At 45.6% G+C, this 12,734-nt stretch overlaps 1 protein-coding gene across 25 annotated transcripts in view; it reads left to right on the top strand.

Annotated features, from left to right (window-relative positions):
* Positions 1-8,842, top strand: part of LOC121458704 (band 4.1-like protein 3) — a 164,508-nt gene extending 155,666 nt beyond the window's left edge. For 10 of the 25 annotated variants that reach the window (XM_041667999.1, XM_041667989.1, XM_041668000.1 and 7 more), the window contains 10 exons: positions 122-196; positions 540-638; positions 1,603-2,322; positions 2,852-2,974; positions 3,537-3,893; positions 4,802-4,933; positions 5,683-5,781; positions 6,174-6,254; positions 6,527-6,643; positions 7,735-8,842. In XM_041667999.1, coding sequence (XP_041523933.1) covers positions 122-196; positions 540-638; positions 1,603-2,322; positions 2,852-2,974; positions 3,537-3,893; positions 4,802-4,933; positions 5,683-5,781; positions 6,174-6,254; positions 6,527-6,637 — 1,797 coding nt within the window. In that variant the 3' untranslated portion in view covers positions 6,638-6,643; positions 7,735-8,842. The remainder of the gene's footprint in view (positions 1-121; positions 197-539; positions 639-1,602; positions 2,323-2,851; positions 2,975-3,536; positions 3,894-4,801; positions 4,934-5,682; positions 5,782-6,173; positions 6,255-6,526; positions 6,644-7,734) is intronic. The other 15 variants (XM_041668005.1, XM_041668002.1, XM_041668003.1 and 12 more) reach the window with 5 other exon arrangements.
* Positions 8,843-12,734: the final 3,892 nt, after the last annotated feature.

The following is a 12,734-nucleotide window of genomic DNA, read 5'->3' as shown; positions in this document are numbered from 1 at the left end:
AAATGAATAGTTCTTCCAGGAAAGCATGAATGACTATCCACAGATGGTACAGTGCTCACCTTCTAACTGTCTCTCTGGAAAATGTCTACTCCCTCTTCTCCAACCCCCTCTCTTCAAACAGACTAAAGAAGAGAGAGAGATTTCTGAGAAAGTTGTATTTTTACAGCAAGGAAGTTCAGCATTCCTTGAGTCTCAGGTAAAAAAGCAAACACGGATTATTTGCATAGAGGAAACCTTCTTCAGCCTTCGCTGTCACTGAAGTCTCTGGTTTTTACTTCTTTAGTTTCTCTTGTTTAAAGCTAAGGTGGGTACATAACTTTGCTTAGACTTTGGGAGAGGGAATTTGCTTAGTATGTTAGTGATCAGTTACATATTACTCATAACTTCTACATGATAAAAATTACCGTTGAGGCTCTGGGTCTACCTGTGATAATCTTCTGAAATTCCCCCACTGCCAGTTTTCATCTAGAGACTGCTACTATTTTTAATGCCTTTGACTGATTTTGAATACTCTGAACTTACATTGGTTTTCTCGCTAGCCAAGTGTGGTTAAGAAAATGCACGAAGGCGTCTCTGCTGATTCTGTGGCCACTTCTCATCAGATAATTTTCCAGAAAACTGTCCCGTCGACCCTAGAGGTTATTCTTTTCAATTTATTTCTTTCAGTCCAATGCCAGAATATACATTTATTCTGCTTAACACAAACGTATATCTAGATTTAGGTTTTCAGGCTACAATAAATAGAAAACAGCACTCTCATTTAAGATGTAAAACAAAATGCTCACCTACTCTGGTTTGAGCTTGCTTCCTTCCGCAACCAGGTAGACTGGTTAGCTATTAGCCCACTGCGTCCTGTTAGCTCTCCTGTAGGCCAATGTTTCTTACCTTTCTTCTGTCCTGTTGAAACTAATGCTAAAGGAAGTAGGAGAGAAATTACTGAGCCATCGAATTAGTTCTAGCTGAGAGCAGAGCACTCCACGGACCTCTGAGTCTTGTTTATAAAGGATCCAATCAGTAGTGGCTCATCAGGGGAAATGCTAATACCATACCTTGAATACAGGTGCACTCGGTATGCACTGATGCCAAGTATAGTCATGAATTGACTGCCCTGGATAAGGAAATAAACTTGCAGTCTTGGAAAATGACATTGACAGAAACCTGGAGAATACCTTCAACTTCCTTGTGAAAATACTATTATGTGAAGTGCTCTAGAACAGAGAACGTGGAAAACTGTCTTTTGTGCCCACGCGCGTAAAGTTGAATAGTTCAGTGATACCATCCAATCCTAGCATCAAAAGCAACCAGCTGCTGACCATAAAGTCAAATAGGTTTCTTCTAAAATTCCTTGCCAAGACGTGTTCCTATTTAAAGTAACATGGAATTGCAATGCTACCCCACAGAATGTATTCTGGGTTGAAATTAGTAGACTTTAGGTGAGAGGAGACACCAGCCCTAATTCTTAGATGACAGCGGCCACCCTTTGCCTCCGTCCTACCCCGTGCCCGAGTGTAGTTTAGGCCTTGATTTTTTTATAAAGGGTTCTTATTTTATAAACAAGATGCCATCCGCTTTTCTAATTTAGCTTTTATATTTTGAATATAGGGTACAGAGGATTGGGTTATTGTAGACAAAATACCCACTGAGGTAGTTGATGGTGATTCGAAAAAGATTGTGACTTACAAGGTGGTTACCGTGACCAGTAAAACTGGTGAGATCCCAGCCGACTTGCTAAAGTCTAGTATGATTGACATGCACGGCTTCGATGACTTGACCAGAGACATGCATCTTAAGGAGGAGAACAAGCAGAAGGTGTACACGCTAGGGAAATCCTACGACACGGTCTCTGGGAGAATTGTTACCATGACGGGGAAAGCTAAAGAGGGGGAGAAAGCAGCACAGACCTCCTTGCTGGAAGGCCTGCGGAAGACCGAGAGAGGCGCTACAGAGGCTGTGAAGGTTGCTCCCTTGCTGGTGGAATACGAGGTCCTGGAATCCTTGACTGAAGAGAAATCCAGAAGGGGACCCGAGGTCCACACCCCGAAGCGGAGATTGTCAGAATCCCTGGCGCCCATCAAGGAAGCTGAATCTCGTCGGCAAAGCCCTGAGGAAGAAGACACCCAGAAGGCTCCAACGCTGGGAGAGGATGCGCCTGCCCAGCCCCGGTTCAGCAAACCGCAGCAGGTGTCCGAATGTGAGGTGCTGAAGGTAGGGCCCTTTGGCCCACGCAGGAAGAGCCTGTCTGAGTGGCGGTACTCCCAGGAACCGGCCTTTACTGTGGCTACTGCTCACTACGTCACCGAGTCCTCTGCATCCCAAGTAGTGGTAACCAGTGGCTCTCGTTCAGTCGCACCTTAAGATTCCAGCATGACGGTTTTTTCAAACAGCGCCCTTCCGCCCTGAACCTTTCCCGTTTCTCTTGCCGCTTGACTTTATGTTGAGAGCAGTGAACCCAGCTTTTTTTCCCCCATGATTAAATCAATATTGCAGTCTAAAGTCAGCATTAAAACACTTTTCCCATTTTATTTCTAGCTGCCCGTTCCCAAGATGCCGTGATAACGCTGCTGTGGCTTGCAATAAAGGGGCGGGGGGAAGGGGGGACGGGGCTGGAAAATGACCTGCTTAAATCGGCACCACCCTAAACGTAATAACTCTGCTGTAGCTCACGAGGGCTCGTGGTCACCTAGTTTGCTATGTTATGCCTCCATTGTTTTCTGTTTCCAAGCTCTCTACGTGGACTCCTTCATTCCTCCTCCTTTTTTCCCTCTGCCTCCAGTCTTGTCTAGCAAGCCACAAACACGTGAGCCTGAGGCGCCTCTCTCGTGCTTGATTCTTCCTCTCTTTGTCTACTTAGACTAAACAGTCCTCTGGGGAGAAGCTCATGGATGGCTCGGAGATCCTCAGTCTGTTAGAGTCGGCTCGAAAACCCACAGAGTTCATAGGCGGGGTTTCCTCTACGACCCAGAGCTGGGTGCAGGTGGCCGATTGCTCCCATCCTTGGTGTTTGTGAATGTGCCCATTTGCTTTGCTTTGCGAGTTTGTGGCAGGTGTGTGTCTGTGTTTCGCACCCAAGTGGCATTGCCGTCCTGCCCCTCAAAGATGTCCTGAGTGATTGCCCTTGGTGCCGCTGCATGTACCTGTCACGTAGTTTCCATTCCATTTCAAGAATGCGCTTCCGGTACTCGACAGCAATGGCGTTAGGAGGTTTTGTCTCATCTGTTGGGTCTCAGAGTGCATTCAAAGCCGGTGTGAATGTGTGGCAAAGCTTTCATTCTCCTTTCTCCACTTGCCTATTTTACTCCATTCTGTTTCTCCTGCCATTGCTGAGAAACCCGTGCAGGTCCCAATGTGCGTGCCAAACAGGCACAGGGCAAAGCTGGCGGGAGAAAGGAAACCTGAGTTTGTTTCCATCTGTGTTTGTGCAAATGATCTCTGGATGCTGGCTTTGGACATCCTAGTGAGCAGCAGATTGGGGGGGGGGGAGGTTGATTGTTTTGTTTTATGGAAGGGCACTCAGACACTGTATTCTTCCCCTACAGAAAATGGAAACAAAGACAGAATCCATTGAAACCGAGGTGGCGTCCGCCCCGCACTCGCAACCCCCCAGCACTGAGAAGGTGCTGCAGGAAACGGTCCTGGTGGAGGAGAGACGTGTGATGAACGTGCAGGGCAGTGGGGATGCTTCTCACGCGGCGGGCGATGACGTGGATGCTGCAGAGTCCACACCCGTGGTTCCGCACAGCATAAAAGGGACAGAAGCAGCCAAGGAAGAGAGAGGAGAGGTGGCTGACAAGTCTGTCCCTGAGCAGGAACAGCCTGCCACTGGCTCCCGCGAGGAGGAGCAGGTGGAGTCTATGCACCCTTCCGAGGCTTTGGAACAAAAGTCTCATTTTGAGGTAAACGGTAGTTACTAATTCTCTCAGGCGATACCCTGAGGCTTAGATCAGTGAGGAAAGCAAGGCTACATTTAACTTTATGCCTCATGGTGCACGGAGCCTTTGGTTTTCCTCTCCGTTCTATTACTTCGCATGGCAGTGAAAGGCCCCCATGCTTGTTTCCAGATTTGGGGTCACATAGAAACATAAAACTAGTAAGTATTGATGACGTATAGCTCCAGGAAGCAGTTTCTGTCATGAACATTATAACTGACAGAAAGCATGGGAACCAGTGATTAGCTATGAAAAAACTGGAGGGCCACAAAGATGGCGCAGTGGCTAACAGTGCTGGTCACACAAGCCTGATGAGCCGAGTTCCGTCCCTGGAACCCACAGTGGAAGAGGAGAACCAGGGTCTGAAAGTTGCCCTCTGACCTACATAGGCACAACAACAATAATAATAAATATTTTTAAATGAAAAGTTGGCATTTATTTCTGATCCATATACTTTTCCAGAAGGACCAGAAAGCATTCCTCCAACTTCTAGAACTTTCTTCTCTGTCTGAGATCCTCTACACATTGGTGGTTGGTGGCTGATGATTTAGGACTAGCCTCATCCTCCTTGGTTACTGGTTTAAAAGCTCATTTATAGGTTTAACTCTATCAGTGTTTGCATATGAGATTGAAAAGAAGGAGCAGATTGTTTTTAATGTCCTTTAAGATGTTTCTGTTGCCTCGAACATCCTATGTCCACAATTGCTGGGTTTGGGCGGGAGACTGACAAGGATTTATTGTGTGCTGTGATCCATATCTTCCCTCCTCATTTAATGTGGAAACTTTTGTCACGAACAAAAGACACCAAGAAGAGAGAGGAGTCAAACCATGTGTGCGCCTTGGTAACCCCTCCCCCTTGCTTCCCACTGATGCAGTCCTCCACTGTGAGAATGGAAAGCATGAGTGTGGGCAGTGTTTCTCCAGGAGGAGGCAAGCTCGACATCTCTACCAAGGAAGTGCCAGTAGTTCACACAGAAACCAAAACCATCACATACGAGTCCTCACAGGTAAGACCAGAGGCCTGGCCGCTCTGTGGCGTCACGCTTTCAAGCGTAACTACACAGTAGTGGTCCAGGAGGCTGAGAGGATGCAGCATCCAAACCATCTCTGTCAAGACCAGTGCTATGCGGTGGTTTTATTACTGACTGTGCAGCCACAGGAACTTCCCCAAGGCACTGGGTAACCTGGCATAGGAAAGCCTCAGAGAGCTGGGTGTACAGCTATGGACCATAAAGAGGACTGGGCTACCCACTACATCTCAGTTCGTTAACCCTCCTAGTCCACGGCTTTGCCTAGAGTTTACTCCCAGCGCTCCCAGGAGCTACCTGAATTGGCCTATGATTGGAAAGCGATTGTTCCTTCCTTCTAAGGATGTGGGTTCCAGGTTTCCCATGGATGCTCCAGTTCCTTGTCTAGGCTCATATAACATTTCTTTATAATGGGTGGACATCCTCAGATATAGTTTAAATAATTGCTAGGTGACTTACACTACCTTGCACAATGTAAATGCAATGTGTGGTTGCAGTAAATAAATAAAATAAGTGTGGTTGTCCTCCAATGTTTAGCAGATACCTAGACACATTCAGTCTGGCCGCAGACCGTTTCTGAGTATTTTCCATCCGTGGGTTGATTGAGTCTTCGCATGGGGGGAGCTCAGTTCACTCTGTCACTGTACGGCATTAAGGAATGGGACCATCCTGTGAAGAGGAAATGTAACCACACGTGTGTGCTGTTGTGTGTTCCTGTCCCTGCTTAGGTTGACCCTGGGGCCGATCTGGAGCCAGGGGTGTTGATGAGCGCCCAGACAATCACATCGGAAACCACCAGCACCACCACCACCACACACATTACCAAAGTAAGTGGAGCTGACACCCACAAGCACCAATCCTGACAGCTGGAGAAAGGCATTGATCACCAAAACCTCCGGCAGACCGGGCTGTGCGGGAATTCCTTACTCGCCTATCTGCTGTCGAGCTAGATTGTATTAAAAGTGGGCTGAGAGATGTCAGTGTCTCCCATGAACTTGTCTGCCTCTGCCAGTGTCTGTTGAGGATTCATTCTGATATCCTTGATGCCCACCCCAGGGTGGGCATAGAGTAGACCTCAAAGAAACTGGCCCTGCTAAGCCCCAAAAGCTCTGCTTTTGACAGTGAACCTGGGGGAATGAACGACAGTGGCACTTGACGCTACTCCCGCCTCCTGCTGTTCCCCAGTGAGTCGCTCACAGGGCTTTTCTGTTTCCTCTAGACTGTGAAAGGCGGCATTTCAGAGACGAGAATTGAGAAGCGAATAGTCATCACGGGAGATGCTGACATTGACCATGACCAGGTAGTGTGTGTGAGGCGGTAAACGCTCTGACAGAGAAGTCATTGTGAACTTATGGGCCTTTGGGTTCCCAGTGCTAATCTTCTAGTTCAGCACGTATTCTAAAATAGTTTCTCAATTAACTTTGCAGAATACGATTTTGAATCCTTCCGTAATCATTGTACCTCCTTGTTAATTGTGGATATAGATTTAGCTCATAAGTCTACACCTTGCTATGGCTCATGCATGTCCCACCTCCTTTTTGTTTTTGCCCTTCTGTGATTTCCTGGGGATAGGCTCTGGCTCAGGCAATTAAAGAGGCCAAAGAGCAGCACCCCGACATGTCAGTGACCAAAGTAGTGGTCCATAAAGAGACAGAAATCACACCAGAAGACGGAGAGGATTGACCAGAGGTAAGAGGTGACGTTGATTCTCTAGGCTTGCCTCAGCTGGCATGAAGCATGGGGCACCTCCCTCCCATCCTTTGCCTCATTCCCCCTCCCTTGGTTCTCTCACTGGCATCCATGGGGCTGGCTGGCTAGAAGATGGAGATCTGTTTGTGGGTACTGGGGTACCTCTGCTGTGGAGAAACCATCGTTAGAGCCAGTTAGAGGCGAAGGGAAAGCAGGGTCCTTGCTTGCCTTGTCTCACCGCTGCGCTTTTCCTCTGGGCTTTGCATTCTTCGCATCAGCCAAATTTGAAATATCTAATTTGATTTCGCTCGCCGTGTGGCCTAATAAACACTCAAGCGGGTTCTTCTGAGAAGCTGAATTTGTGTTTCCACTTGCAGAGAAATTAGCTGTACTCCTTCATGCTTTTGATGACAGCATCGTCGTCCCTTGGAAGCACGCTCTTCCAAGACAAACGTCCGTGCTTCAGACTGATTTAGTTTGAAACTGAGCACTCACTTCCTTTCCGAATGCCTTATACTTCCTGTATTCTGTGACTGACTTTCCCCATCGTACTTGGTCCCAAAGGGAGGCGACAATGCAGATTTGTGGTCATGTTTTCCTCGTGAAAGCGCATGCCTCGCCAGTCTGTGTGAGCAACATCATGAGCAGATTCTGCCCTCTCTGTGTGCACAGCCCTGTTATGTGAGAACTCAGGCGGCCATGCATATCCTTAGGTGGGCTGTGGATGCTGAGTGCAGTTGTACCTACTTACCCGTGTACTTCTGGAATAAGAATAATATTGAAAAGAGGTTGTCCAGATCCATTTTCTGAAGCGTTTAGGTTAATGAGTAATACCTCTTTTAAAAATAGGAAAAGTAAATGCTAAACTCACTCAGACCCCAATTAATAGAATTCTTGAAAGATGAAAGCAAAAGTGAGAGAGAGAAAAAATATTTTTTTTTCTCCAATGGGCTTCGGCCACTTGAGTGATGTAGTTTTCTGTTGCCATGTAACAGCCTCCCGTCAGAATGAGCATTCTAACCTCCACAGCACCTTTTGTAACTGCTCGGATGTTTTCCGATGAGAAATTGATGGAACCTTTCTTCCCACAGGAGTAACTCAGCTTGCACACGAACCCAGTCATGTAAACCGTTAGGAAAACCGGAGCCTATGTGGCGTTCCCTCTTCTAACCAACTGACTTGCATCTGTCCGTGGAAAATTCCAGAAGAACTGACCTTGACCGTTAATGAAAGACACTGGCAGAGAGATCTTCCCGTATAAAGCAATCCGAATCGGCATCTCTAAACTGACACTGCATGAAGCGATAATAAAAATCACAAAAGAGCCGCACTTTTAATTTCCACCGAAATCTCTGTTTTCAACCCGACCTGCACGTTCATAGCCAACTGTGTAAACCGTGATCTCATGTAACACGACCACAACTCATGCCTACCATAGTTTATTATTAAAGTCTCCACAGAACCACAGTCTCATAGGTGACAAATTCTGTTTACAAACAAATGTTAACTACCCTAAAATGCTATCAGCCGTCTAGGTCCGGTGTGTCAGATTTACCCCAGATTAGATGTGCCAATAACCGACTTTATTCAGTGAACAACTTGAATCTTGTCCTTGTCTAATCTGGTTTTATTATTCTCACCCCTAAGCAGTAATGACTCTCTGACCCTCTAGAAATACTTAATGCTTACAACCTTGCTTTGTGTCTCTAATTTGTTATAAGGTAGAATTGATTCTAGCACACTGATGTAATTTCTTCCTACTCCTTCACTCTGGTCTGCGTTCAATCCAGAAAGATTCTCAGAATTACTTAAGCAAGCCCTCAATGTGTACATTATCATTGTTTGAGGAAGAAAACCTGTATTTTTGTTAGTTTATAATATTACGAAAATCCACTCCCAGAAAGATCTGCCGGGCTGCTTTTTCTTGTTGTTTTTCTTTTCCTTGTATTTTTTCATTGATTTTTTTTTCTTCTTTTACTTGAACAAAAAGGTGTTTTATTTACAAATCTGGTCCATATTTCCAATCTAGTTCAGAGCCAAGCCTTAAATTGTACAGAATTTCCACTGTAATTAAACTATTTAGTGTTTAGTTATCAAGAACCTCCAGAAAGATATATTCTCCATTACGCTGTCCACTGCATCACATCCCGTCCTGAATCATGTTACCGCATCGCGAAATAAAAATGGCAAATGCATTGAAAGCTCTAATTTTCTGTGTGGAATGATTCCGGTTTTCTGTGGTTTAGCCAGAGTTCACATTTGCATGGCACCAGAGGCCTCATCTAGCTGAAGTATAGGGCAATCCTTGCTAGACAGGGTTAGAGAGACACGCATTCAGCCATACAGACCTTAGAGGGTTGGGGATGAGGGCAAAATACATTTATAGAAATATTCAGTTACCTGCAGTGGCTTCAAAGGGGCGTTATAGGCTCTCGTGAGGAAAGGAACTTGATGCCTCTGGGTACTTTTAGTTAGCTAAGAACCACTGCTCCTAAGAAAGCTGCTTTGACTGTGGTATCCACGACAGCAGTTGCACAGTTGAAAAAGAGGGACATGGAAGACTTCTGTGGCCACCCCTACTCCCACCTCTACTCCCCCCCCCAAAGAAAGTAATAGCCTAGGTAGGATGTCATCGAAGAGAACTCAGAAAGTGTAACAGGGATACTGAAGTATAGTTCTCCACAACTGGTGGCTTCTGGCGGGGCTGGGGAAGTACTCAGTTCTATTAAACGGGCAGGCCACTGAGAGTTTGACCATGCTCCAGCGAGTATATAGAGAACACACATTGGACTTGGGTTCTTTTGTTGTTGTTGCTGTTGTTGTTTCTTTTTTGGTTGGAACAGGGTAGTCACAAGCCAGAGGCAGACATGGAAAGCCTGGGGAATGAGTGTGACTGGGGTGTAAGATGCGAAATTCCCAAAGAATCGTTAGAAATTTTATATGGAAAAAATAAAAATAGAAAACACTATTCTTCCTTCCAGATACCAGCTCCACATAAATGAGGCAGTGGGTGTTACAAAGGCCTGCATGGCCTCTTCCAGGTGCTCATGGTGCAGAAGAAAGCTAAGAACCAAAGGAACCAGCCTTTATTGATATCTTCCCTGTCATGATTTACCTAGCTTTCTGACTTAAAGAGAAAAAAGTTGGAGGGGCTGGAGAGATGGCTCAGAGAATAAGAGCACTGGCTGCTCTTCCAGAGGTCCTGAGTTCAATTCCCACCACATGGTGGCTCACAGCCATCTGTAATGAGATCCAGTGCCCTCTTCTGGCCCATAGGGATACATGCAGGCAGAATATTGTATATATAATAAATAAATAAATCTTTTTTTTAAAAAAAATCGGAGCTAAAGATTTATAGCTCAGTAGGTAAAGTGCTGCCCTACCGGCGTGAGAAATGAGTTCCAGCCCTGCAACCCATAAAGAAGAGGGAGGGACTGGAGAGATGACTCAAAGGTTAAGAGCACTTTCTGCTCGCGCAGAGGGCCGAGGTTTAGTTCCCAGCACCCACATGACAGCTAACAACCAGTTGTCACTATAGTTCCGGGGGCCCCAAAAACCCTCTTCTGGCATCTGCAGGCACCAGGCACGCACATAGTGTGCACACATACATAGAGACAAACACTGATCACACACACAAATGAATCCTTTTTAAAAACCCAGTGTGGGGACTGGAGAGATGGCTCAGTGGTTAAGAGCATTGCCTGTTCTTCCAAAGGTCCTGAGTTCAATTCCCGGCAACCACATGGTAGCCCACAACCATCTGTAATGAGGTCTGGTGCCCTCTTCTGGCCTACAGACATACACACAGACAGAATATTGTATGCATAATAAATTAATTAATTAATTAATTGAAACCCAGTGTGATAGTGTGTTCTAGTGGTTCCATTGATGGGGAGATGGAAAAAAACGGACTGTTGCTTACTGACCAGCCAGCCTGGCCTAGTCAATAAACTCTGTACCAATGAGAGACCCTGTGTCAAAAGTCGCAGTGGATGGCGCCTGAGAAATAGCATCCAAGGTTAACTTGTAGCCACCACACTCCCATGCACACGGACACATACATTCAAACACACCCATAAGGGCACATCCGTGACACCAGAACAAACACACAAAGCAGATTAGAAACACTTAGAAAGTTAAGTGCCTGCCATTTGTCTCTGAAAGGGCATCAGCTCGTCACGAAGCTTGTTGCTCTTATGCAGGATTCATGTTTGTTTCCCAGCACCCAGCTGGAAGTTCTCAACCATCTGTAATGCCAGTTTCCAAGGATCCAGTGCTCTCTTCTGCCTGCTGGGCAGTGGGCACACTTGTGATACACAGACGCACATGCAGACAAAACATTCCTGTCATAAACCTAAAGAACTTTCTAAGGTGCATTGGAAACGTTACTACTTTAGTTAACGTATAGAACTGGCACATAGTCTCTTGAGATAGCCTGCTCAGTCAGAGTCCAAATTCTGCCCAGACTGGGTGTTCTTATTACCTCCATGTCTCTCTCCTTAGCAATGACAGGCGCTGTCAAAAGAGTCGTATCTTCAGCGTTGTTTTCTTTCTCCACAGTGCCCTCCACACTTTTCCCAGCTTTCACCGACAGCCAACAAATTCCAAGTCTCTCCTATGTATTTAGGTATTTGTAATAGGAATACTTCCTTGTTAGCACTAAACCCATATTTTCTATTATTTTCATATGCTAATTACTACAAAATTAGCAGCCAAAGATAAAACAACTTTGGCATCATAATCTATGGCTATAACAATAAGTCATTAGGAGCTGGTTTAGTATTAAGTCCATTTAACAGAATAAGAGTTGTAGTTTCTACCTAGGGCCTATCTAATCACAGGTTCTTTGCCCACTATTGATGCCAAATATGGGTTTCATCTTGATGAACAGACTTTAAACAGGAAGTAGTTGGTCACTCCCATGGTGGTCAGGCCACATTTTCATCAGTGATCATGTCTGGCCAATCATTATGGTCACTCACAGTGTTCACAACTAGGGAAGATGAATGATGGCGTCACATCTGGCAGCATGCACAGCACCTTCCAGCAGACCTGAAGCTGTGCACAGGCTATTCTGTTCACATATCCAACCCGACATCACTCTGGTCTCCACCCCTGCTGCAGCCCATTTACGAAATGAAACTATCTTCTTCTGTCCGCTTAGCCCTTGTGTTTTACAACTTTCCTATCAGCATTCCTTGTTCTGTGCCTCCCAAAGCAGCAGCAGCATTATCGTTTTGTTGAGACAAGATCTTGCTGCACAACCTGTCCAGTCTTGAGCTTACTCAACGGCGTCTTGCTTTGCCCTCCCAAGTGCTCCTGTTAGAGATTCACACCACATCTTCATGTGTAATTTTTACAAATGGATTTTTGCACATCTGGAAGCAACACTGTCAAATAAAAAACTAGGGCTATAATTTTTACTGACCTATGGATTCTTCGATGGACTGTCTTCTTAGTCATGAGTCATAGACGGTAGCCCGTCCATCACAGTTCGTATTATTGGGCTGCTCAGAATGTGTGCCCATGACTGAACATATCTGTCCATTTGCTTAGTCTGAAACATCAGCTTTTCTGGATTTTTCTCTGAAGCCCAAATCCTTTATGGGGCTGGTAAGGGTTCTGAAACAGGAAATGTTTGCACTGGAGGAGAAGCTCCCGATGGTAGCACTTCCTGCTGCAGAGACCTCTTTAACTCTGTGTCCATCATCCGTGAACCACTCCTACTCCAACAGTATCACACCTTTATGCCCTATGGGGGCCATTCTCACTAAAACCACTATACCTACAACTTGGTTAGATATTTGAAGGAAGGCTCTACTAGGGAGATTAAAGATTCAAAATGAGACTATGCAGAAGACCGAAAAGGTCAACAAAAGCCACATGCCTAAGAATTTTAATCTATCCGTGAAAGATCATGGTGCCAAGGAGGAACAGCCAGTGAACAAATAAACGTATACATAATATCCAAAATGAAAATTCAGGAGAATGTCTGGGAACTCGGGGAAACCTTAAACGTGGACTGTAAACTTAAAGAGATGAGGGAAACATGAGAAAAGGCAAACGCACATCAGTACAGCATCATCCATAC

The sequence above is a fragment of the Microtus oregoni genome, unplaced genomic scaffold (assembly GCF_018167655.1).
Source record: "Microtus oregoni isolate MIOR12 unplaced genomic scaffold, Mior012 000018F_ref0000195, whole genome shotgun sequence".
NCBI lineage: Eukaryota > Metazoa > Chordata > Mammalia > Rodentia > Cricetidae > Microtus > Microtus oregoni.
Note: the sequence above shows the minus strand (reverse complement) of the source record. Positions and strands in the feature narration are given on the sequence as shown.